Source organism: Quercus suber, unplaced genomic scaffold, assembly GCF_002906115.3.
Source record: "Quercus suber isolate HL8 unplaced genomic scaffold, Cork oak 2.0 scaffold_67, whole genome shotgun sequence".
In the NCBI taxonomy this organism is placed as follows: domain Eukaryota; kingdom Viridiplantae; phylum Streptophyta; class Magnoliopsida; order Fagales; family Fagaceae; genus Quercus; species Quercus suber.
Genome location: NW_027069532.1, coordinates 1,491,581 through 1,515,837, shown reverse-complemented (window position 1 = coordinate 1,515,837; position 24,257 = coordinate 1,491,581). Strand labels below are relative to the sequence as shown.

Here is a 24,257-nt window from a genome sequence, read left to right as displayed (position 1 = left end):
TTCAAGGATCATTTATATATATAAATTAGCCGGCATCGCAAATTCATTTTATACTAAGAATCTTAATAAACAATATGAAGCGCACTACTATCTTAATCAAGCTTACTGAGAAGTAAGAAGGTCCACACCATAAACTGTGTTGATGGGTAATGAATCAATGTGGACTAAACCTTAAATTAAAGTTCTCCATCTTATTGCCATGTAACAGACAAAGTACATCAGGTGCCCTATTTGGTACTGAAGAATTACATTTTACTCTCATATTGCATTTTCTCTTTTACAAAGTCACATGTTATAATCTCTACTACCTGAACAGGTTAGAAAGCACCCAGAGAAAACGAAACCCATATGAATATATCCCACGGATTACCTTAAAAATCCAGAAGTAACTGCGGAAGAATCCTCTCCAAATGAATCGCTTCAATTTTACTAGCACCCTCTGCTTCAGCAATTGTAGCAGCACGCTGCATGGCCTCTGCAAATCAAGGCAAATGGTTTTGTCAGAAATGTCATAACATCAAAATGCAAACTCAACTATAAAATCTTAAGAAACCAAGCACTAAGCTTTCATTTTAGATTGATGAACCTGTAATGAAGATTTGGAGAAGTTCACAACTCAGCTTTATTGCCTTCCCATTAGCTGCATCGAGAAACATGAATATAAAACAAAGAACAAGCTCTACTTTCAAAAAAAATGAGAAAGCTTCATCAATAGAATGAAGTAACAATACAAGATTCCTGATGTTTGGCGATTCTTCTTTGAAGTTCCAGCTCCAACCTGCACCAATCAAACAGTCCAATTGCACAAGTTATAGAATGTATTTTATTTTATCTATTTCACACTTCAAATTAAAGATAGCAGGACCTTTATACTAACAATACTCCTCTCTAATACACCAAAATAATGACTAGTTTATATTATCGTCAGACCATGTACATTCTGTCTCATTTTCACAACCATTAAATCCATAATATTCATTTCAATTTTTATTCCTCAAATTTGATTCAAAATCCAATTTCTATTTTATAAAGCTGAGGTGAGTACGATTATTACAAATTTTATTACATGAGCCTTATAAAATGACGTGTCAACTTTTAATTCTTTTATTTTAAAGTAATTTAAAAATTGATTCGTTACTTGCACTAATCACATTCATTGTCACTATTACGTTAGTTTGTAACCCTCTTATAATAAAATTGGAAGTAGTTTTAGCATTTTCGTGATCAGTGGTAGTACCAAAAATGCTAGTTCATGAGTAAGTGTAAAATTGATAACTTCAGATTTTTCCAAGGACAAAATTGTAATTTTAAAAAAATATAAGGAACGAAAATCAAAGTTAATCAAGATCAGCAACGCCGAGCTAGTAAACATGAGTGAATTTCCACTTTCATTAATAGGCCAAACTATTATTTTAATTCTGAAAATTCAATTTCACATCTAAACTTTTGAAAATGGCTTAATACTTTAATGTCACCCGTGTCTTTACTTCTCATCAAAATTAACTATCATAATCATACAAGTCGAGTAGTAATTCCTTCAAATTCTTTGATCCAACTCTTTGATCCAACTACAAAATTGAATCACTTCATTTTACAAAAATCAATTAACTTCTTAAAAGAGTAAGGTATCTATTTTTTGAAAAGAAAAAAATAGGTAGGAGGAAGCAACCAGAGTGGTTTTTTTATTTAGGTGTTATCATAGTAACATCAGACCTATAGCCTATTAGGTTCGAGTTTGCAAGCAAGGTAACTAGTAAATCATAACTGTTATTGCAACCCCACAAGGCACTAGTGGCCATTGAGCTGGGATGTGGGGTTTTTCCCAAGTACTTTCTATTGCGGAATTCAAATTTGAGACCTCCACCCTTCAAACCACTTGGAAATAATCCCAATAACCACTAGACCGCCACTTTTGCTATATTTTTTTTTCCCAGGAAATAGCCACTTTTGCTAATTAAAAGAGAAAGTTATTAGTAATATTGAATCATTATTATTTAATTTAAAGTAATTGACACGTTCAAGACAAAATTAAACTGATAATTTATAAGAATTGATATTCATTCTAATTGATATGTTATAGTTTCAAATAGATATTTATACTGCTCTTCTCTTACTTATTAGTATGATAAAAGGGATTCAAATTCATATTCTCCTTATTTAGAGAATCAAACAATATTATTGAACAAAAAAACTCTTGATTCATGCCACATATTGTGGATTCGGAACTAACATGCATTAGTGTATAAAACTGAAACTAATATATTCATTAGTGTTATAAAACATACCCTATATATAAGGCATCATTTGGTAGAGTTGTTAAACAACTTATTTTCAGTTTTTAAATAATACTAGCCGCGAATCCACACGCTACACGTGATAATTATTTTTATGGTGGTTTTATTAAAAAAAATTACAATTTAAACTAATCTAATAATGAGTAAAGTATTTCATAATTATATTTTTATTTATTATAGAAACAATCATAAATGTAATATAGGAACAATCCAAAACACCAAAAAAAGGTAAACTAAAAAAAATTAATAAAACTTAACAATGATTAATTGAACCAATATTAGGATAAAATTTTGTTTTTGATAATCTATTAAGGTTATTTTCTTTGTAGAAATTATAATTTCAGCCACCCAAAACATATTATCAAATAAACAATTATTAGCAAAATCTAAGAATTAAATTTCTATACATGCATTGTTATAAAATAATAATAATTAAAATAAAATTGCAAAAGTTAAAATTTGTCACCTATCTTTTGTTAGGGTACACTCACTTTATTTCGAAGTAACTAGAAGTATAGTAATACTAGGCCCATGAATGATATCTTAGTTGCCTAACTTACAAAGCTTCAAGGATCATTTATATATATAAATTAGCTGGCATCGCAAATTCATTTTATACTAAGAATCTTAATAAACAATATGAAGCGCACTACTATCTTAATCAAGCTTACTGAGAAGTAAGAAGGTCCACACCATAAACTGTGTTGATGGATAATGAATCAATGTGGACTAAACCTTCAATTAAATTTCTCCATCTTATTGCCACGTAACAGACAAAGTACATCAGGTACCCGATTTGGTACTGAAGAATTACATTTTACTCACATATTGCATTTTCTCTTTTACAAAGTCACATGTTATAATCTCTACTACCTGAACAGGTTAGAAAGCACCCAAAGAAAATGAAACCCATATGAATATATCCCCCGGATTACCTTAAAAATCCAGAAGTAACTGCGGAAGAATCCTCTCCAAATGAGTCGCTTCGATTTTACTAGCACCCTCTGCTTCAGCAATTGTAGCAGCACGCTGCACGGCCTCTGCAAATCAAGGCAAATGGTCTTGTCAGAAATGTCATAACATCAAATTGCAAACTCAACTATAATCTTAAGAAACCAAGCACTAAGCTTTCATTTTAGATTGATGAACCTGTAATGAAGATTCGGAGAAGTTCACAACTCAGCTTTATTGCTTTCCCATTAGCTGAATCAAGAAAAGTTGAAATAGAAAAGAACATCATCTAAAATTTGAACAAGCTCTTCTAAAAAACATGAGAAAACTCCATCAATAGAATGAAGTAACGATAAGAGATACCAGATGTTTGGCGATTCTTCTTTGAGGTTCCAGCTCCTACCTGCACCAATCAAAAAGACCAATCGCACAATTCGCCAGTCAATCAAGTGATTCCACTGAAGAACATAAGTAAAAAATTATAGAATGTAATCTTATTTTAATTATTAGATGATTCAAATTAAAGAAGATAGTTTACACTTAGCAATATACCATTAATGATCTGTAACTTGACTCATTCTCACAAATCACAACCAATTGGTTCAGCTTTAAAACAAATTTTTTTTTTTTCTTTATATACATTTTACAATTTTTTAAAAAAAATTATTCTAAAATATTCATTTCATCCCTAAAGTTTGGTCCAAATTCAATTTCTATCAATCGTGGTTAAAAATCATATACAATGAAATGCTAATGCAGCATATGTAAAGCTAAGGCAACTTTAAGTAAATTAGCATTCGCAGCAAAAGAGATGCTGTAACTATTACAAATTTTACTACATGAGCATTACAAACTGATGAATCAACTTTAAAATACGAAATAATAATAATGATAACAACAATAATAAAATAAAAGTAATTCAAAAGGTTATTTATTATGTCGTGGATGTGGCACCAATCATATTGATTGTCACGTTGATACGTAATCTTTTTTAAGTAAAAATTTGGCAATAATTTTAGCATTACATAAGGAGGTACCAAATTGATAACTTTTAGATTTTTCAAGGACAAGATCATAATTTTTTTAAATTTAGGGAACGTAAATCAAAAACTAAAATCAAGTTTCAGAACATACAAACAAAATGAATTTCAGCCTAAAAAAAACAAAAAAAACCGTAAACCTAAAATGCAAATTGAACAATTAGCATACCTCGCAGTCCAAAGCATCAGCGACGTCGTTTCGTTCTCGCTCTGAAAATGAAAACACCAACCAAAAAAAAAAAAAAAAAAAAGAAGTTGGAAAATGATTTCACGAACAGAAATTGAAGAAGGTGATGAATTTGAAGAGAGAAAGGTAAAAAAAACCGAAGTTGGAAAATGATTTCACGAACAGAAATTGAAGAAGGTGATGAGTTTGAAGAGAGAAAGGAGATTTCTCAAACCGAGGGCTCTTCGTGTCCAAAGGAGCTTGAAAATAGCGTGAATCAGATCCTGAAACGTACACAGAAATTATTATAAATAAATAAAAAAAGTAGTGGAAATGAAATGATAGGGGAATTGGAATTTGCTAGGGATTTGGAGAGTACAGGATCGAAGGTGTTGTTTTCGTCTTCCATTGAGAGAGAGAGAGAGAGAGAGAGAGAGGGATATTGTGTATTTCTGTGTTTGCTTTTGGAATTTTAATTCCAATTCTCTAGCGCGCGCAAACTTTATTGTGGTAAATAAAAGGAGTAATACCAGTAGTGAGTTAGAAAAATTTGGTGTCATCTAGATTGTAGGAAATTGGAAGAACCAAATGGCCCCTATAGCTCAGTGGTAGAGCGTCAGTCTTGTAAACTGAAGGTCTGTAGTTCGATCCTGCATGGGGGCAGAATTCAACTTTGCATGCCATTTTTTGTTTCTGTTTTTGTTTTGTGCTTTTCCCTATTCACTTTTCTTTTTGTAAATCAATTGAGATCTAATGCAACACTTGCACCTGAGTGATGTATAAGTGATGCATAAGTCAATGTCCCTAATCCAACTAACATTAAGATTAAATCAATTAAAGACTTCATAGTATTTGTCATATGGGTGCCTCCAAAGTCCCAAACTAGTACAGGCATAACCCAATTTTGTCATAATTATACCAAACTATCCTTGGACAATAACAACAGAAGCAACGTTAGATGTTTAAGTGAGATCTTGTAAAGTCTTTGATTGTTATATAAAAGACTTGAAGTTCAATTCCCACCTATACTAAAAACTGATTGGTGTCTTAATCTTGTGATAAAAAGCTATCATCAGGAGTGGACACCATATATTAAAAATCTCTAAAAAAAAATATGAAAATTACGCTTTTTAGACCGAAATGAGAGAGTAATCCACCTCTCTCTCTCTCTCTCTCTCTCATGCACAAAGAAGCTTTCTTCAATTGTGACGGTTAATCTTCCAACAAGAATATTAGTGTTGCTTTGTCTAGGTACTTGAGTGACAGTATCTAGAAGATTTTATTAGTTATATCAACAGGTAAATAAGGGTTTAAGAATATAACCAATAGGGACAACTTATTTTACCAAAGAGTATCATTAGTGACATAATAAATAAAAATAAAAATTAAATAAAAACCACTAAAATTTTCACTCTCTCAGAAGCACTTACCTTATATAGGCCCATTAGAGCATTTCCATTGGGACTGCCAAATGGGAGATGTAGGTTTGATTTACCATTAAACCCTTAAAATGATGTTCCATCCGGATTGCTAAATGATGCTAATTGTAAAAAAATTTACAATGTTGTCTGGCAATGGAGATTGGCAAGTGGTTTGGGTTTCTAGAGGTGGAGATCGGCGAGTTGTGTGGGTTTCTGGCGGTGGTGGGTTTGTGATTGATGTGGGCGTGGGTCAGGCGGTGCAGCGGCAGCAGCGGCGACGTGGGTTTCTGGTTTTGATTTTGATTTTGGATTTGGATTTTGATATGGATTTTGGATTTTGATTTTGGCTAGATTTTGCTTAGCTGAGGTGGGTGGTGTAACTGAGAAGCTGGACGGTGGTGGTGGTGGTGGGTGGTTAAGAGAGTAAAAGAAATAGAGATTAGAGAGAGAAGTGAGAAATATTTTTATAGTATTTTTATTTTATTTTATTTTAATGTGTAGCATGGTAAAATAAAAAGTTGGGATGTTAAGTGTGTTGTAAAATGGTATGGTATAAATGATAAAGTAACTTTTTTGAGATGGTAATAGAATAGTTTGAAAATACCGGATGCGAATGCTCTAATACAAAAGGTCAAAAACAATTAGGTGTGAAATATTTGGTGCATAATTTTGATGGCCTATGGTAATTTCCTTCTCCAAATGGTCATTCAAGGGTTGTTAAGTGTTGTGGTAGTGTAGTGTCTTCTTCATCTTCTTAGCATTTTATTGATTGTAATAAGTATTTTTAAAAATATGAAACAATGTAAATTTAGCACAAGGAGTGTCAAATTCATGTTAAATTTAGCACTTAAAATACTAAATTCCACGGTGACTCTTATACTTGACCAAGATGGCTAGTGACATATGAAGGGAGCAATATGGCAATGAAGAATCTTTTAAATTAAAGATCAACTCAATAGTTAGAGTGATGAATTCAGCCGTCGAGCTGCTAAATTTAATTTATTTGATTTCACAACAATATTTATATTTTGTCTTCTTATGAGTGATCAAATCCAATTAGTTCGTGGGTGAGACACAATACAGTAACGATAGTAGCAAATTGGTGGTATTGTGGTGATTGAGTATGAAAGGGAGTAAATCCAATTAGTTCTCGCGCGCAAACTTTATTGTTGTGGTAAATAAAAGGGAGTAAATGGTGAGTTAGAAAATGTGGAACAATTTAGACTATGGGAAATTGGAAGAACCAAATGGCCCCTATAGCTCAGTGGTAGAGCGTCAGTCTTGTAAACTGAAGGTCTGTAGTTCGATCCTGCATGGGGGCAGAATTTCTTTTTGTTTTCCAACTTGCATGCCATTTTTTTTTTTTTAAAACACCAACCAAAAAAAAAAAAAAAAAAAAGAAGTTGGAAAATGATTTCACGAACAGAAATTGAAGAAGGTGATGAATTTGAAGAGAGAAAGGAGATTTCTCAAACCGAGGGCTCTTCGTGTCCAAATGAGCTTGAAAATAGCGTGAATCAGATCCTGAAACGTACACAGAAATTATTATAAATAAATAAAAAAGTAGTGGAAATGAAATGATAGGGGAATTGGAATTTGCTAGGGATTTGGCGAGTACAGGATCGAAGGTGTTGTTTTCGTCTTCCATTGAGAGAGAGAGAGAGAGAGAGAGAGAGAGAGAGGGATATTGTGTATTTCTGTGTTTGCTTTTGGAATTTTAATTCCAATTCTCTAGCGCGCGCAAACTTTATTGTGGTAAATAAAAGGAGTAATACTAATAGTGAGTTAGAAAAATTTGGTGTCATTTAGATTGTGGGAAATTGGAAGAACCAAATGGCCCCTATAGCTCAGTGGTAGAGCGTCAGTCTTGTAAACTGAAGGTCTGTAGTTCGATCCTGCATGGGGGCAGAATTTCTTTTTGTTTTCCAACTTGCATCCCATTTTTTTTGTTTCTGTTTCTGTTTTGTGCTTTTCCCTTTTCCCTTTTCCTTTTGTAAATCAACTGAGATCTAATGCAACACTTGCACCGGAATGAATGATGGATAAGTGATACATAAGTCAATGTCCCTAATCCAACTAATATTAAGATTAAATCAATTAAAGACTTCATAGTATTTGTCATATGAGTACCTCCAAAGTCCTGAACTAGTACAAGCATAACCCAATTTTGTCATAGTTATACCAAACTATCCTGGACAATAACAACACAAGCAACGTTAGATGTTTGAGTGAGAATTACTCTTTTTAGACCGAAATGAGAGAGCAATCCACCTCTCTCTCTCTCTCTCTCTCTCTCTCTCTCTCATGCACATAGAAGCTTTCTTAAATGGTGACAATTAATCTTGCCACAAGAATGTTAGTGTTGAATCTCGATCGCACGATAATCAAGGCGTTTAATCACCTTGCTTTGTCTAAGTACTTGAGTGACTATGTTCCAATTGACAGTATATAGAAGGTTTTATTAGTTTTATCAACAGGTAAATAAGGGTTCAAGAGAATAACCAATAGAGACAACTTATTTCACCAAAGAGTATCATTTGTGGCCAAAAAAAAAAAGTGCATAATTTTGATGGCCTGTTGTAATTTCCTTCCCCAAATGGTCATTCAAGGGTTGTTAAGTGTTGTGGTAGTATAGTGTCTTCTTCATCTTCTTAGCATTTTGCTGATTGTACTAAATATTTTAGAAAAATATAAACAATGTAAATTTAGCACAAGAAGTGTCAAATTCATGTTAAATTCAACACTTAAAATACTAAATTCCATGGTGACTCTCATACTTGACCTAGATAGCTAGTGACATAGAAAGGGGACAATATGGCAATGAAGAATCTTTCAAATTAAAGTTGAACTCAACAATTGAAGTGATGAATTCAACCATTCAGCTACTAAATTTAATTAATTTTATTTGGCAACAATATTTATATTATGCCTTCTAACGAGCAATCAAATTCAATCAATTTTGTGGATGTAACGCAACAGTAACGAATAGAAAATTAGCAACGTCGTAGCGATAAAGTGAGAATGAAGATTTCTAAATCTCTAGTCCCTTTTATCAGAAAATGTGTGACCTTTTAAGTTTTTCGACAAAAAGGTCAGGTATGTCGGATTTCATATGAGAAACTTGACTCTCGACTCGATAAAGTCAGGTTTTAAAGTATTTAACCCACCATTAATCACTATATATGTAAATCAATCGAAACTTGACAAATCGTGGTATAAGTTATAACAGACAAATAAGTAGTTCTTCAGATGTTTCGGCAACCCTACTTCACATGGCATAATCTATCCAATTATTGCATTTTACCCCAAACCCATAGGGTTAGTGAGTGCTTAAAAATTCCGATAGGAAAATACAATTACCCCTAACTGCAGGGAGATAATTTATAATTAATAACCCTTTTAAGTTTAAAGTCTGATTTATGATTTATCCAACTCATTCTTACTTTCTTACCCTCCCCTTTTGTTCGAATTCGAAGCGAGCCCCGTCTTTCAAGTTTCATCTCCTCCCAACAAAATCGAGCTCAATTTCTCTGTGTAGCTCTAAAGACTACAATTTTTGAGTTTTTACTTCATCTTATCAAAACAGTTTAAGCCTCTGTGTCTAATAACAATGGCGAGCTTTATACACAAGCTCGCCAAAAACAGATCCTCCATAAGAACCATCACAACCCTTAACACCCAACTATGTCCAAAACCCAAAATTTTTATCATTCCCCACCAAACCCATATCGCAAAAACTCAAAAACCAGAAGACTATGCAAACAACCCAATTCCTCTTTCGGGCCCCACAAGCGGAGCAGAGGTGGAACCCACTCAACCGTTGCGATTTTTCCCAGGTTTCCCATTTGGGTATTGCTTAAACCCTGTTTTCTCAACTGGGTTTGAGAGATTTGCTGAGGGAGAGGCTGGTGAGGTCGAGTTTGATGATTCGAGGACGGTTTGGGCTGACAGTGTGAAGAAGAAGAGGAAGAAGAAGATGAACAAGCATAAATACAAGAAGCTTAGGAAGCGCCTTCGTCGAAAGTCTAGGACGTGATTGGTGAGAGTTCATTGTTCAATGCATTGGTGGATAATTGTTACTCTCTCTTTTTTTTTTTTTTTTGTTGAAGGTTTTTGAGATATAATGCAATACCTTTAGAGTTTGGAATGGAATTGTTAGCCATTCTTTCTCTTTTGGGTTGTTCATTTGAGAATTATTTTTAGAAATGGGGGCTGACATTTTTATGTTACCATCTGAAAGTTGCTTACTTCTTTTCTTTCTTTGGTTATTTATTAGTTTTGGCATTATGTGAGTTCAAGTTAGCTCAATTGATAAAGGTTCTTGTCACAAATAATCCTTTTGTACCTATCAAAACAATAGTTTTGGCATAATAATTGTAGGACAAAAGTTAGAAAAAGTTCTTTAGGAACTGTATCTTAGGTCCCCCAGTATTTAACTATATTGCTGCATTGGCCATGGCCAGCCACATAGTTGAATTTAATTGTGCTTGGGGAAAGATAACACCTTGTTGTTGCATTGGTCAATGTATCCGTATAGTTGGATTTAAATGGGGAACTGAAGGTACAACACCTTAGGAATTGTACCTAAGTTTTGCCCATATTTGTATGAAACTCCATGTGCATTCATTATTATCATTCTTGGTGAAAATGCAGTGTACCTCAAAATCCATGAAGGTGAATTTTACTTATGGTTTTGATCTTTTCTGTTTGTAGAAATGTCAATTTGTACAATATTAATGTCTAGTTACATGTACTCAACAGTTATATGTAATGTTCATAGAGTATGACCTGCTAATGGTTGGCCATCTATCTACCACAATTAACCCAGCTTGAACTGGCCTTTTGAAGTACTGCTTGGAGTATGCATCACTATATATCAGAACAATGGGATGTCATTAGAATAGCATATTTTTTAGAGTTACAATTAAAAGATGCAGTTTATGTGTAATCAATAATTCAATATTAGCTTCAGTAAAATAGGATAGTTTCACAAATGACTAATGAGAAACAACTGAATGCAGTGCAAACCCTTTGTTGGAAAGATCACTTTTTTCTTTTCTCAAACCTAGAAGAAACAAACCGAATTGGAACTTCCTCTTTATGCAGATTTTGTCATACTTAATGGTTTTTATTAGTATTACAAGCTATGCTAAAGAAGTTGTTGGGTATTTGATAAACAACTTGTTGATCTAATGTATATTGCTAAGTGTTAACTAAGGATGTTGTGAGGACAATTGGTAAGAAAAGAAAATTATAAAACAAAACATTATAGATGCATTTGTGATATGGTAGATGTTGCACTAATCCAGGGCACAATGAGAAAGAAATGGATGAGATGTGTCTACTGTCTGGAGGTGTTTTAAGGATGAGAGGACATTTGGATGAAGTGGATTGGGGCAGTGAGGGAAGATATGTTAGTCTATGAATTTACTCAATTTTTCAGTTTAAAATGGTGATTGTCAATTGGCAATTCTGGTTACATGCACCTGAATTGGTACTTCATGTAATGTTTGGTCTGTGAATTGTCACCTTAGAGGGGAGCCTTGTTTCCAAATTACCCTGTAATATTCCTGTGGCTCATAAAAAAATTTGGGTTGGTTGTGTAAGTAAGATAGCTTTCACTAGGCGTATCTCTTGGACTTCGTATTGTTTGTTAGGTTTATTGGGGGGCAATTCCTCTGTGTCTTATGTGGACTATTTGAAGAGAGTGGAATCATTGTACTTTGGAGGGGGAGGAGCACTCAATCTTGTAGTTGAAATGGTCTTTTTTGCTTTCTTGTATGATTGGATGACTGTGATGAACGGTCTTTCATTTTCTTTCCTAGTGGATTTTTCAGATCAATGCACTTTTTGCCAATTTGTCTGGCTTTCCATAGTACACCACTTGTGTACTTGGGGAGCAGCTTGTAGATACTTTTAATTTCTTTCAATAAAGATTCTCATTACCTACCCAAAAAAAAAAAATTATGTGACTTCCTATGCTATTTCATTGCCTCAAAGATGTATGTTTTTATTTTTGATTGTATATACTTGTTGTTATAAACCTCATAGTGAGGGACATATATCAATATCTAGTTTGCCTTGGCAATTGTGTATTGAGCCAGATTCTTACACTAGATCTTCTTGTTTCAATATCTGTTACCTGTCATAGAATGTTCTCCTTTTATAAGGTAGGTACCTGTCAGAGAATGTCTGTAAGAACATATTTTGTTATTCTCATATCCAGGGTTGTTGGAATCTTAAGATTATGTCACAGAGTATTGTTATGTTCTGTTGTTTCTGTTTGTAGTGGTGCATAGTTTTGTCGAACTGTGGATTGCTATAGGACATAGTTTTCAGTAACACAGAGTGGAAATAGAATGAATTTTGTGCAAGTGGTGTTTTTCACAAGAGAGCTCTGTAACCTTCATCTGCATCCCCCAGTATTTTAGAGGGAGCAGCACCTTGGTTTCTTTTTGTCTGAAATTTCCATATTTTGAGCTTGTCTTTCACTTCTCCGCCTTAGCTCTTGGTCTCTTATCAAGAAATGACTTGTTTTAGGCTAAATGAGTTATGTTTGTAACCATGCTATCTTTTGTTTCCAAAATCACAAATACACTCTCTTCTTTTCGCTTATATATAACTTGCACAAATACAGTGTTCACTAGCACCTCTGAGGAAGTTGAGTGAAATCAAGTATGAAATTTATGTTTGTAGCAGAAATATGAAAGGCCACAGTTAGTGGATGGGTCCTTTGAGGTCACCTCTTGTCCATATTTTAGTTTCTACGCTTTATATGATGCATTCATGACAGACTGGTTCAGTCTAGTCCGGATTACATTTAGAAATGTCCAATAAGTTCTTTTTGTGTTGCCTACTCACCTTTATCTATTACTCCATTTGGAAGCTTGGTCGCCCAGGTCTACTGTGATTATACTTAGCTGAGTCATGACAAGAAAATCCTGAGATTTTTGGTGTAGGAGATTGCCCATATTGGCATGGGAGAACTTGAAATTCGATTTTTTTTCTTCCATCAAGAGTTTTTTGTACCATTGAAGTTTTCTATGTTCTTTGTAAAAGCTCCAGCTACCTGTTGGCTCTAACTTATCACTAGTATTAAGAGGGTCCTAGGAAAACTTCTTTGGTTCGAATGTTCTCTAACAAAAATAGAAAAGAAAAGAAAGCAATACAAAGAGAACTAGATCACTTGTGAATAATGTAGGTTATAGTTAGTTCAATTAATAAAGTATTTTCTTATCAAATAAGAAATCTGTGATTAAATTTTACATATTTAATAAAAATAAAACTCATTAATGATATGTTATATAATAGTTATCATAGAGTAAACAACATATACTTGAATCATATTGTATTATGAACAATTGTTAATGGGTTTGGGTTGGCATTTGCCCAAGCGTAGCCTTTTTAAGAAGCACTACCCTCAACCCAGAATCTACCCACCATTTTATACTTTTATTCCATCTTGTGCTGGGTTTGGGGCTAACCGATATATGATTTGTTCACTTTATTTTCTGAATTCATTTTTCATCTTTTACGAAAACCTCAAAACCCTTTTGTGGGGTGGGGGAAAATCAACAGCATAAATCTTAGCCTCTGAAGTAATTAGCAGGAACCACAGGGCCATCCTATGCAATGACATTATCTATCGTTTTCAACTTAAATTTGGTGACAAGTCACTCTATTATTGTATTTTAGTTGCTTTTGAAAACAACATATCTCCCTTATGAAAGTGAATCTTCAAAAGCACCCACTGCATAAAATATATGCAAGCTAACCTTTAGCTTAGATGAACAGCTTGGACATCTCAAATGTTTGCCTAAGCACAATGACAAAATCGGTTGGACCTCAGCTTTTATGTACAGAATCTTCCGTGGGTCTAGACTCTAGATATCGAAGTGGACATCCACATTTACATGCTGATTGCTGAGTGTGGTCTCTGTTGTGATTTCATCAAAACTTGGTCCTAGCCAATCCAACTATTTTCATAATCATTCGGCAGTTTCTCTAACTCCATTGCATAGTGACAATCCTCCTCCCTAAGCAAATATTAAATTGGCATCAAAGAGATGTGCCCTTAACCTTGTGCTCTTTAAGCAGATTTGTTTATAAGCCTGTCTTTACTCTTCAGGCAACATGGAGTACTTGGGCCTTGGATTTGGAAAACCACACCATTCTCCAATTTCATCCAAGATTAAGTACACAACACTCTCCAATCTTCACAACTGCTAACATGATTCATTGTGAATCTTGTGATTGGTTCATAATAAAAATGGTTCTAATGATTGACTAATGCGAAAATGATATTACTCCAATTATAACAGGACATGATATCAATTATGAAAAAATTATGTCCGTAATATTACTCTTCATCAAATTTTAATTCCAAAGTTAAAAAGAACAAGAAAAAGAAAACACTAAACAATAAAATAGAGTGAAAATCAAAAGGTTTACATGAGATTCTTAGTCAATACTTATTAAAAAAAATTTCTTAGTCCAACCACACGTGCAGTGAGCGACATTTTATTGAGTGTTGAAACCTTGGTTTCTTTTGTTTGCAAATTATGGTTATCACGGTATGACATTGGGGGAATACATATATATGCGAAATGCATGTTATCCTTGTCTCCCAATCCAAAACTCTCATATATATCATCTGTTGTCTGGTTTATTTTATAGAAGAAAATTCAGGTTGGCATATGATAAATTGAGGAAGGCTTATAATTTATAATAAGTGTTGTTTTTCATCATATATATTATATATATATAGCAATGCAACTCTCTGTTGACAAGTGACTAATTACTAAACCTTTATGGCACCTTGGGAACTTGAACTATAAACTTGTAATTTAAGATGTTTTATTAGGAAAACCTCTCATACTATGGACCATATGGAGCCATAGACACAGGCTTACTGTTTCTGACTTCGAATGGCTTAAAGGACAACTAATATGGACTAGCACTTAGCGAGCCAGACACCATGAAGACAAAAATGAGAAGACAAATTGTTGTCGATAACGATACAAAGGGATCTTAGTGCATGGAGATGAAGGTAAGAAGGAATATTTTGTAAAACTTCAAGTTCAACCTATATTCATGTTCTCAACCATTCTAAAACATAAATAAATAATTTATGTTCAAACCCCCCTCCCCCCCTTTTTTTACTTGTAAAGTTCAACCTATTCATACATGTTTTCAGTCATAAAGTCATGCATAAATGAAAATATGTATGAATAGTTAGGTTGGAGTAATTATTTAGAATTCTGAAATTATAACTCATTCCTCTTATATAATAGTGGGTCTTACAAATTATATTCATTGTAAGATTCACGATTTATGTGAGAGAAATAGTATTATGTGGTTATACATTATAAAAGAGTGAAACATTATATTATTGGTTGTTAGAATCACATGCTTATGATTTATGATAATGAGAGTAGTATCTTTGCTAACCATAGAGGAATATTTATGATAATGAGAGTAGTATCTTTGCTAACCATAGAGGAATATTTAGGGAAAACACAAATCTTCAACAAACATTTAAATCACAATTTGTTTGCAGCATTTCACATAAAGAAATGTACTAAAATAAAGCAATAGTCCAATAGTTGGTTTTGAATATAACTGATTCCGCCGAAAGATGATTATTATTATTGCAATGGATATATAAGTCTATTATATTGAAAGATGAACAAGAATGTTGGTTAGTTTTGTGATTTTATCATAAACCACCGACTCTGGTTTGCCCCTGCACATCGTTTGTATGCATAATTAAAATCTCACATAAATTAGTAATTGGTGTACCCAAACTGATTGCTAATTAATTTCAAAGTGATTGTCATTAAACCTACAAGACAGTGACAATAACATTAATCAATAATCATTCTTAAGTGGGATCACCTAATCAAATGAATTATAGTAGGCCCTTATAAACATGGTCAAGCTCTAGTGTGTTTTTCCATTCGAAACATGAATTTTAAAGAACCGACAAGTGGTTCTAAGACTACAAACTATTCCACAACTTTTTATTACAACTCTATTGTGACAAACTGTAAGTGATTGCCTATTGCTTATACATAGACCCACTATTTTTTTTCACCGCTTACATTCTGCCATATCACAGTTATAGCAAAAAAATTTTATACTAATTTCTAATACAAGATTTTTTCATATAATGAACAATATGATGCTGATTAATTTCAATTGAGACTATATATACGTAAGCACTTACGCAAAGAGGCAACCGCCAATGTTGTTAAATGGGACTAAACTCCTTTAATTTCTGGTTTTTAAATGTAATAAACCTAAATGCATTGCTACACTGTAACCCACTTGCTCCCACTTTGCCGGAATGCAAATTCATATTTGCTTGTTCTGAGCACCCTTTTGAGTATTTTACTCTTTTGTCTGTGTGTTTTTTTCAATTTCAGATTCCAAATGCATGGAGTTTTAAGCTTGGGTCACATGAATTTCATTATATACGTTCACCTAGCTATATTACTTACATATAAACCCACTATTTTTTTTCACCGCTTACATTCTACCACATCACAGTTATAGCAAAAAAATTGTATACTAATTTCCAATACAAGATTTTTTCATATAATGAACAATATGATGCTGATTAATTTCAATTGAAACTATATATACGTAAGCACTTACGCAAAGAGGCAACCGCCAATGTTGTTAAATGGGACTAAACTCCTTTAATTTCTGGTTTTTAAATGTAATAAACCTAAATGCATTGCTACACTGTAACCCACTTGCTCCCACTTTGCCGGAATGCAAATTCATATTTGCTTGTTCTGAGCACCCTTTTGAGTATTTTACTCTTTTGTCTGTGTGTTTTTTTCAATTTCAGATTCCAAATGCATGGAGTTTTAAGCTTGGGTCACATGAATTTCATTATATACGTTCACCTAGCTATATTACTTACATATAAACCCACTATTTTTTTTCACCGCTTACATTCTACCACATCACAGTTATAGCAAAAAAATTGTATACTAATTTCCAATACAAGATTTTTTCATATAATGAACAATATGATGCTGATTAATTTCAATTGAAACTATATATACGTAAGCACTTACGCAAAGAGGCAACCGCCAATGTTGTTAAATGGGACTAAACTCCTTTAATTTCTGGTTTTTAAATGTAATAAACCTAAATGCATTGCTACACTGTAACCCACTTGCTCCCACTTTGCCGGAATGCAAATTCATATTTGCTTGTTCTGAGCACCCTTTTGAGTATTTTATTCTTTTGTCTGTGTGTTTTTTTCAATTTCAGATTCCAAATGCATGGAGTTTTAAGCTTGGGTCACATGAATTTCATTATATATGTTCACCTATAGCCAATTTAGATGTCACTGAATACGTCATGTACATGATTTAAATTAATACTCAAACAACTAAATGAAAAAACAAAACCTTAACTTTGGCCTCTCAAGTATCAGGAGGGACTTTCATAATAAGGCAATGAAGCTTCCTCTGTGTAGTTTCTGCATATTAAAACATGTGGATAGCACTTTTGAGACATTGATCTTCTCGAAGAAAAGCATGTCACCATGTGAGAGACGATGAAGCAGGTCCAAAATGCTAAAGCTAAACGTGCGGCCAATCCATCACTATGAAAGTATATAAATGTTTTATTATATTGCTTGCGAAAGTAACTAAATAAAACGAAAGAAAAGAATAGTTTGTAATGTTATTTGCAGCTTTAAGCTTTTTTCTTTTGAAAAAAAATTATTTTTTTCTCTTTCTTTTTTCTGTGCTATAATTGTCACCCAAGCAAAGGTCATGAAGACAATTAAAGGCATGGACCAAGAAAAATCAACTTGACGTAATGATTTCATGTTTCCCATATTTTAGAACTCGAAAGTGCCCAAAACTTTCGATATGAAATAAAACATACACAATCAGTGGCGGCTCCATGAATTTTTTTTAGGGTGTTCCTCAACAAGCATAAATTACACAATTTAATAAAAAGAAAAATTTGTATATTGACAACAACAATAATAATAAAAAAAGACACAAATACATAAAGTTTACAATTGCTTTTTATGAGTTTTCATATTTTAAAATTGGTGCATGATAGTCTTATTATCAATGCTACAATAATAATAAAATTATTAATTATTGTTGTTCAGTTGTTTCATTAATTTGTTTGTCTTTTATAAATTATAATTTGTTATATTATTGTTTCATTAATTATAAAATTATTAATTGTTGTTTAGCTTAACATAATTTAATTTGTTTATCTTTTATAATGTATTGGTTAATTAAATTATTATTTATTATTTATTAGTTGCTTCCCCTAATTAATTATTGGTTAATTAAATTATTGTTTATTAGTTGCACTAGCACACACCCCATGTGCATTTACTTCTCCCAATTTAAAACCTAGAAGTGTATTATTTTTTGAATTATTATATTTCTTTCTTTTGAAGAGTGAATTAATGATTATTATCTTTGCCCCTATTATCAATTAAATTATAACCCACTAAGTATAATGACTGAGATTCAACAAATACCAATAATAGACAAATTGTTTTTTAAATTTTAATTAATTTTTCTAGTATTATTTTAGATATGATATACTGTAGTATATTATATTCGTTCATAATGTTATATAATATAAAATACTTTAACAACAAATAAGCATGAAAAGTAAAGGAAAAATCATATGGCCCATACCTAACCACTTGTGTGGGTATTATTAATTGCTTTTGATGACTTCAAGTTCAACCATACACGTGGTAGAGGCAACAGGCAATTGATAAGTGTTTCTTGGTTGGGCAAAATGTAACACTCTAGTACTCTACTTCGTAAACGACGGAAAAACCAAAGAAGTAATGAAAAGAAAAATAGAAGAAAAAAAAAAAGAGCAGATCAGATTAGGATGCCAGAGACTGAGAAAAGTGTGAAGACTCACTTGTTATGGTTGTCACCATTGCATCATACGTATGTTGCTCTATTGCTTTAGGTACATTGGAATATGATTCTAGGGGACTTGCGGCAATGGATGAAAAGCTAGATGAATCTGTTGTCGTTGATGTGGCTCCCTCCTCGGCCCCAATGTGGCTCTGCCACTGGCGTCGTCTGTTGGTTGTTGTCGTTGATGTGCTCTATTTTGGTTTTGCTTTACTTGAGGAATCTGTTGCTCTGGTTTCTTTAGGTTAGGTTGTAATTGCATATATTAGGTTTTGTTTTTTCATTTTGTTTTGTTTTTTTTTTTTTTTTTTTGAGAATCCGTGGGTTTGCTACCATGTTTTCTCAATTATCAGGAGGGACTTTCATAATAAGGCAATGAAGCTTCCTCTGTGTAGTTTCTGCATATTAAAACATGTGGATAGCACTTTTGAGACATTGAAGCAGCATGTGAGAGACGATGAAGCAGGTCCAAAATGCTAAAGCTAAACGTGCGGCGAATCCATCACTATGAAAGTATATAAATGTTTTATTATATTGCTTGCGAAAGTAACTAAATAAAACGAAAGAAAAGAATAGTTTGTAATGTTATTTGCAGCTTTAAGCTTTTTGCTTTTGAAAAAAAATTATTTTTTTCTCTTTCTTTTTTCTGTGCTATAATTGTCACCCAAGCAAAGGTCATGAAGACAATTAAAGGCATGGACCAAGAAATATCAACTTGACGTAATGATTTCATGTTTCCCATATTTTAGAACTAGGAAGTGCCCAAAACTTTTGATATGAAATAAAACATACACAATCAGTAGCGGCTCCATGAATTTTTTTTAGGGTGTTCCTCAACAAGTATAAATTACACAATTTAATAAAAAGAAAAATTTGTATATTGACAACAACAATAATAATAAAAAAACACACAAATACATAAAGTTTACAATTGCTTTTTACGAGTTTTCATATTTTGAAATTGGTGCATGATAGTCTTATTATCAATGCTACAATAATAATAAAATTATTAATTATTGTTGTTCAGTTGTTTCATTAATTTGTTTGTCTTTTATAAATTATAATTTGTTATATTATTGTTTCATTAATTATAAAATTATTAATTGTTGTTTAGCCTAACATAATTTAATTTGTTTATCTTTTATAATGTATTGGTTAATTAAATTATTATTTATTATTTATTAGTTGCTTCCCCCAATTAATTATTGGTTAATTAAATTATTGTTTATTAGTTGCACTAGCACACACCCCATGTGCATTTACTTCTCCCAATTTAAAACCTAGAAGTGTATTATTTTTTGAATTATTATATTTCTTTCTTTTGAAGAGTGAATTAATGATTATTATCTTTGCCCCTATTATCAATTAAATTATAACCCACTAAGTATAATGACTGAGATTCAACAAATACCAATAATAGACAAATTGTTTTTTAAATTTTAATTAATTTTTCTAGTATTATTTTAGATATGATATACTGTAGTATATTATATTCATTCATAATGTTATATAATATAAAATACTTTAACAACAAATAAGCATGAAAAGTAAAGGAAAAATCATATGGCCCATACCTAACCACTTGTGTGGGTATTATTAATTGCTTTTGATGACTTCAAGTTCAACCATACACGTGGTAGAGGCAACAGGCAATTGATAAGTGTTTCTTGGTTGGGCAAAATGTAACACTCTAGTACTCTACTTTGTAAACAATGGAAAAACCAAAGAAGTAATGAAAAGAAAAACAGAAGAAAAAAAAAAAAGAGCAGATCAGATTAGGATGCCAGAGACTGAGAAAAGTGTGAAGACTCACTTGTTATGGTTGTCACCGTTGCATCATACGTATGTTGCTCTATTGCTTTAGGTACGTTGGAATATGATTCTAGTGGACTTGCGGCAATGGATGAAAAGCTAGATGAATCTGTTGTCGTTGATGTGGCTCCCTCCTCGGCCCCAATGTGGCTCTGCCACTGGCGTCGTCTGTTGGTTGTTGTTGTTGATGTGCTCTATTTTGGTTTTGCTTTACTTGAGGAATCTGTTGCTCTGGTTTCTTTAGGTTAGGTTGTAATCGCATATATTAGGTTTTGTTTTTTCATTTTGTTTTAATTTTTTTTTTTTTGAGAATCCGTGGGTTTGCTACCATGTTGGGTTTGCTTTACCTTATTTTTTCTTTAGATTGGGTTTGTAATAAGTTGAGAATCCGTGGGTTTGCTACGTGTTCCTAATTTTTTTTAAAGGGTAAACAAATAAATTTTTTTTAATTATTATATATAAATTTTTTTTTTCAAGTCAGGGTGTTCCTAGGAACACCCTGGCTTGAACGTGGCGTTGCCACTATGCACAATCAGATGTATTTCACCCGCTTATAGTTCAAATTTGTTTTATATAGCATCTTGAAAAATGCCAATTTTACTACAAAAATCTTATAAACTATAACTTTGACAATAATAAATCTTATAAGTGATATATCAATAACATAATAAATAATTTTCTTATTATTTTTATTTTGTATTTAAAAGTTAGCACATCATTTTATAACGTTTATATTGTATCCTTATAAACCATTCCACTAATAGAACATGATTTTTTAATTTCTAAATGAGATTTTCATTGAATAATTAAAAAAAAAAAAAGGCACTTACGCAAGGAGGCAATAACCACCATTCAACAATGTTGTTAAATGGGACAAAACTCCTTTAATTTCAGGTTTTTAATTGTAAACCTAAATCAATTGCATTGCTACACTGTAACCCACTTGCTCCCACTTTTATGGAATGCAGATTCATATTGGCTTGTTCTGAACTGATCCCTTGAGCATTTTACCTTTTTATTTTGTTTGAGAAGGGAGGGGGGGGGGGGGGGGGGCATTTGTTTAATTTACAATGTAAATCTTATATGAATAGTGTAATATTGTAAACTAGTTATTTTTCAAATTTTAAATACAACATTAATATAAATAATATGAAAATAATTTATTTTATTATTGAGTGGTATTAATAAGATTCAAAGTCAGATTAGATTTATATTTTATGTAGTACGCTTAGCATTTTTCGAAATTTGTATGGTATATAAACAAATGTGATATTAACAGAGAACCCAAAACAAATTTGAACTATTAGTAGTGAAATACTGAAATGAAATCACATGATTTGCATATATTTATTTTGTAACATATTGAAAAGCCAGATTAGAGCACTTTTGGGTTATAACTTATAATATATGATGGGAACATGAAATCATTACTTCCAAGTCAATTTTGCTTCGTCCATGTCATTGTCTTCATGACTTTTGCTGTCTCGGGTGACATCATAGCACAAAAAAGAATGAGAAAAATAATTTAAAAGGCTTATAAGCTGCAAATAACATCACAAATAACTCTTCTTCTTCTTCTTCCTTTTGTTTTTGTTACTTTTTCAAGCAATAAAATATGCCATCTATATACTTCATAGTGGTGGCGGCACGTTTTAAAGCATTTAGANACCACTTCAATAATAAAATAAATTATTTTCACATTATTTATATTAATGTTGTATTTAAAAGTTGAAAAATAACTAGTTTACAATATTGCACTATTCATATAAGATTTACATTGTAAATTAAACAAATGTATATAACATTTTACACATTCATGCAAAATGTATCATTTTACACGTTAATATAAATCTAATATAAATAGTACATTGTAAACTAATAATTTTTCATAAGAGTCAACACATCAATTTATAAAGTTTATATCGTATCCTAATACATCATTCCACTAATCTTACCCAAAAATAGACCATGATTTTTTTAATTTCTAAATGAGATTTTCATTGAATCAAATTTGAGGACATATGTTGTTGATCCTAGAACCCGAGATGTCCCAAATCTTAATCTCCCCATCTATACTTCCACTACAAACTGAAACTACACCATTAGAAACCTCAGCAGAAACTGCCACCAACGACTTAACCGGTTTTTCATGTCCTTCCATCACAACCAAACATTGATACCCATTTTCTTTACCACGTTGCCAAATCCTCACCGTCCGATCAGATGACCCACTAGCAAACAAGCAATCCTGCACGTTGATTAAGCATAATACAGCCTCTGTGTGACCCCACAATGCCTCAACAAAACCCATGTTGTTCTTCACACCATTCTTGATCATCATCTTCTTCTCCCACACCATGATCAAACGGTCAGAACCACCCGAAAACAAAACCGACCCATCACCATTCAAAGCTAAAGCATTAATGGTGGACTTGTGCTTCTCTAACGTACTCACCAAAGTGTGTCTTTTCACACTATCATTTCTCTCCCATACCCTAATGCACCCATCAGCTGAGGCAGTGTAAACAACTCCATTATCAGATACTGCAATAGCATTCACTGCATCTTCATGAGCTTTGTTCACTGACTCTAAACAATAATAGTCAGAAGTGTTCCATATTTTAAAGCTTTTGTCCCAAGAAACCGAGTACATTAAACCTTTGTTCATAACTAGGCCTGAAACCGTGTCACAATGTTCAATCCAAAGCTTCTTCTTGTGCCTTCTAACGTGGACATAGTTCTTTGGCAAAAGGGAACGATACAAACGGTCTTTGAGAGTGGGAAGCGTGGAAACTAGGTGGTGGTGTGTGAGTCTTATTTCCCATACACGAATCTTGGAGTCTTGGTGAGCTGTGAAGATGTTGGTGTTGTTGAATGCAATGGATTTGACTGACCCAGAAGTGGGATTGTCGTTGAAAGAATCGATGTGGGTATGGTTGGATAAATCGAAGACATTGATTATGTTGGTGGAAGCAGCATAGAGGAGGTTGTTGTGGACTGCAAGGCAGGTGACGATGTGGGAGTTTAGGGTTTTGAAAGTGGTAATGCATTGGTGTTTGATGAAGGTTTCATGAGAAAGCAGGGATGATATTTGTTTGCGATGGAGAGTTTCAAGAGCCAATGTGGTTTGTGGTGGTAGTGTTTGATTGGTATGCATTTGGCTGGGAATGATTACTGTGAGAGAGAGAGAGAGAGATTTCAGTGATGAAATATGTAAACAAGGCCAAAGATGTAGTACTCTTAAGCCAAAGAATCTGTAGGATTTATATATATATATATATATAAAATTAAATGAAGACCAATGTCTCGGGCAAATAAAATTTTGTTATTGGACAGCTTGTGAGCACATGTGGGGTAATGGAATCACTTCATGTTTTGTGCTGATCAGGCCCTTATGCGATGAAATGTGTCACTCTATGGACTATGGGTTACACTTTCCTTACATAAAATGGGAAGATTAGTTCTAAAGTTTGCTATTTTTTAGCTAATGGAATGTACCCAATGGCATGTGTTTATGGCTTTTAGATTTTGATTGGCATAATGATTAAAATACATGTGACCTACCACTTAAACTTAGTGATAATTGAAACAAAATCGCATCTGTATGATTTGATTTGAAGAACATAAAGTGCTGAGTGGGG

General features: G+C 32.8%; 3 protein-coding genes and 3 non-coding genes across 7 annotated transcripts; 4 read left to right on the top strand and 2 right to left on the bottom strand.

Moving 5' to 3' along the window:
- Nucleotides 1-3,030: 3,030 nt before the first annotated feature.
- LOC112013878 (protein MHF2 homolog) lies at nt 3,031-7,607 on the bottom strand. Of its 2 annotated transcripts, none has more exons than XM_024046256.2 (6): nt 7,491-7,607; nt 7,348-7,396; nt 4,455-4,495; nt 3,609-3,648; nt 3,444-3,497; nt 3,031-3,334 (listed from the first exon to the last, which is right to left on the bottom strand). In XM_024046256.2, the coding sequence occupies exons 1-6, from the start codon at nt 7,518-7,520 to the stop codon at nt 3,231-3,233; spliced, it is 318 nt and encodes a 105-aa protein (XP_023902024.1). In that variant the 5' UTR covers nt 7,521-7,607; the 3' UTR covers nt 3,031-3,230. The 2 variants fall into 2 exon arrangements, with proteins under 2 accessions (XP_023902024.1, XP_065629092.1); XM_065773020.1 differs by lacking the exons at nt 7,348-7,396; nt 7,491-7,607 and adding exons at nt 4,687-4,735; nt 4,831-4,940.
- Nucleotides 5,043-5,114, top strand: TRNAT-UGU (transfer RNA threonine (anticodon UGU)). Its single transcript has one exon. It is a non-coding gene; the product is annotated as a tRNA-Thr (tRNA).
- On the top strand, nt 7,123-7,194 carry TRNAT-UGU (transfer RNA threonine (anticodon UGU)). The gene has a single exon. It is a non-coding gene; the product is annotated as a tRNA-Thr (tRNA).
- A 101-nt stretch (nt 7,608-7,708) lies between the features above and the next one.
- TRNAT-UGU (transfer RNA threonine (anticodon UGU)) lies at nt 7,709-7,780 on the top strand. The gene has a single exon. It is a non-coding gene; the product is annotated as a tRNA-Thr (tRNA).
- A 1,702-nt stretch (nt 7,781-9,482) lies between these two features.
- LOC112013904 (uncharacterized) lies at nt 9,483-9,908 on the top strand. Its single transcript, XM_024046282.2, has one exon. The coding sequence runs from the start codon at nt 9,483-9,485 to the stop codon at nt 9,906-9,908; it is 426 nt and encodes a 141-aa protein (XP_023902050.2).
- A 12,510-nt stretch (nt 9,909-22,418) lies between these two features.
- Nucleotides 22,419-23,851, bottom strand: LOC112013890 (protein JINGUBANG). Its single transcript, XM_024046269.2, has one exon. The coding sequence runs from the start codon at nt 23,771-23,773 to the stop codon at nt 22,622-22,624; it is 1,152 nt and encodes a 383-aa protein (XP_023902037.2). The 5' UTR covers nt 23,774-23,851; the 3' UTR covers nt 22,419-22,621.
- Nucleotides 23,852-24,257: the final 406 nt, after the last annotated feature.

Coding starts and splice junctions, on each gene's coding strand:
- LOC112013890 (XM_024046269.2), bottom strand. CDS start 23,773: ATGCATACCAATCAAACACTACCACCACAAACCACATTGGCTCTTGAA.
- LOC112013904 (XM_024046282.2), top strand. CDS start 9,483: ATGGCGAGCTTTATACACAAGCTCGCCAAAAACAGATCCTCCATAAGA.
- LOC112013878 (XM_024046256.2), bottom strand. CDS start 7,520: ATGGAAGACGAAAACAACACCTTCGATCCT. Junction 7,397..7,490: donor AAAACAACACCTTCGATCCT/GTACTCGCCAAA, acceptor TGTACGTTTCAG/GATCTGATTCACGCTATTTT. Junction 3,498..3,608: donor GAAGAATCGCCAAACATCTG/GTATCTCTTATC, acceptor TTCTTGATTCAG/CTAATGGGAAAGCAATAAAG.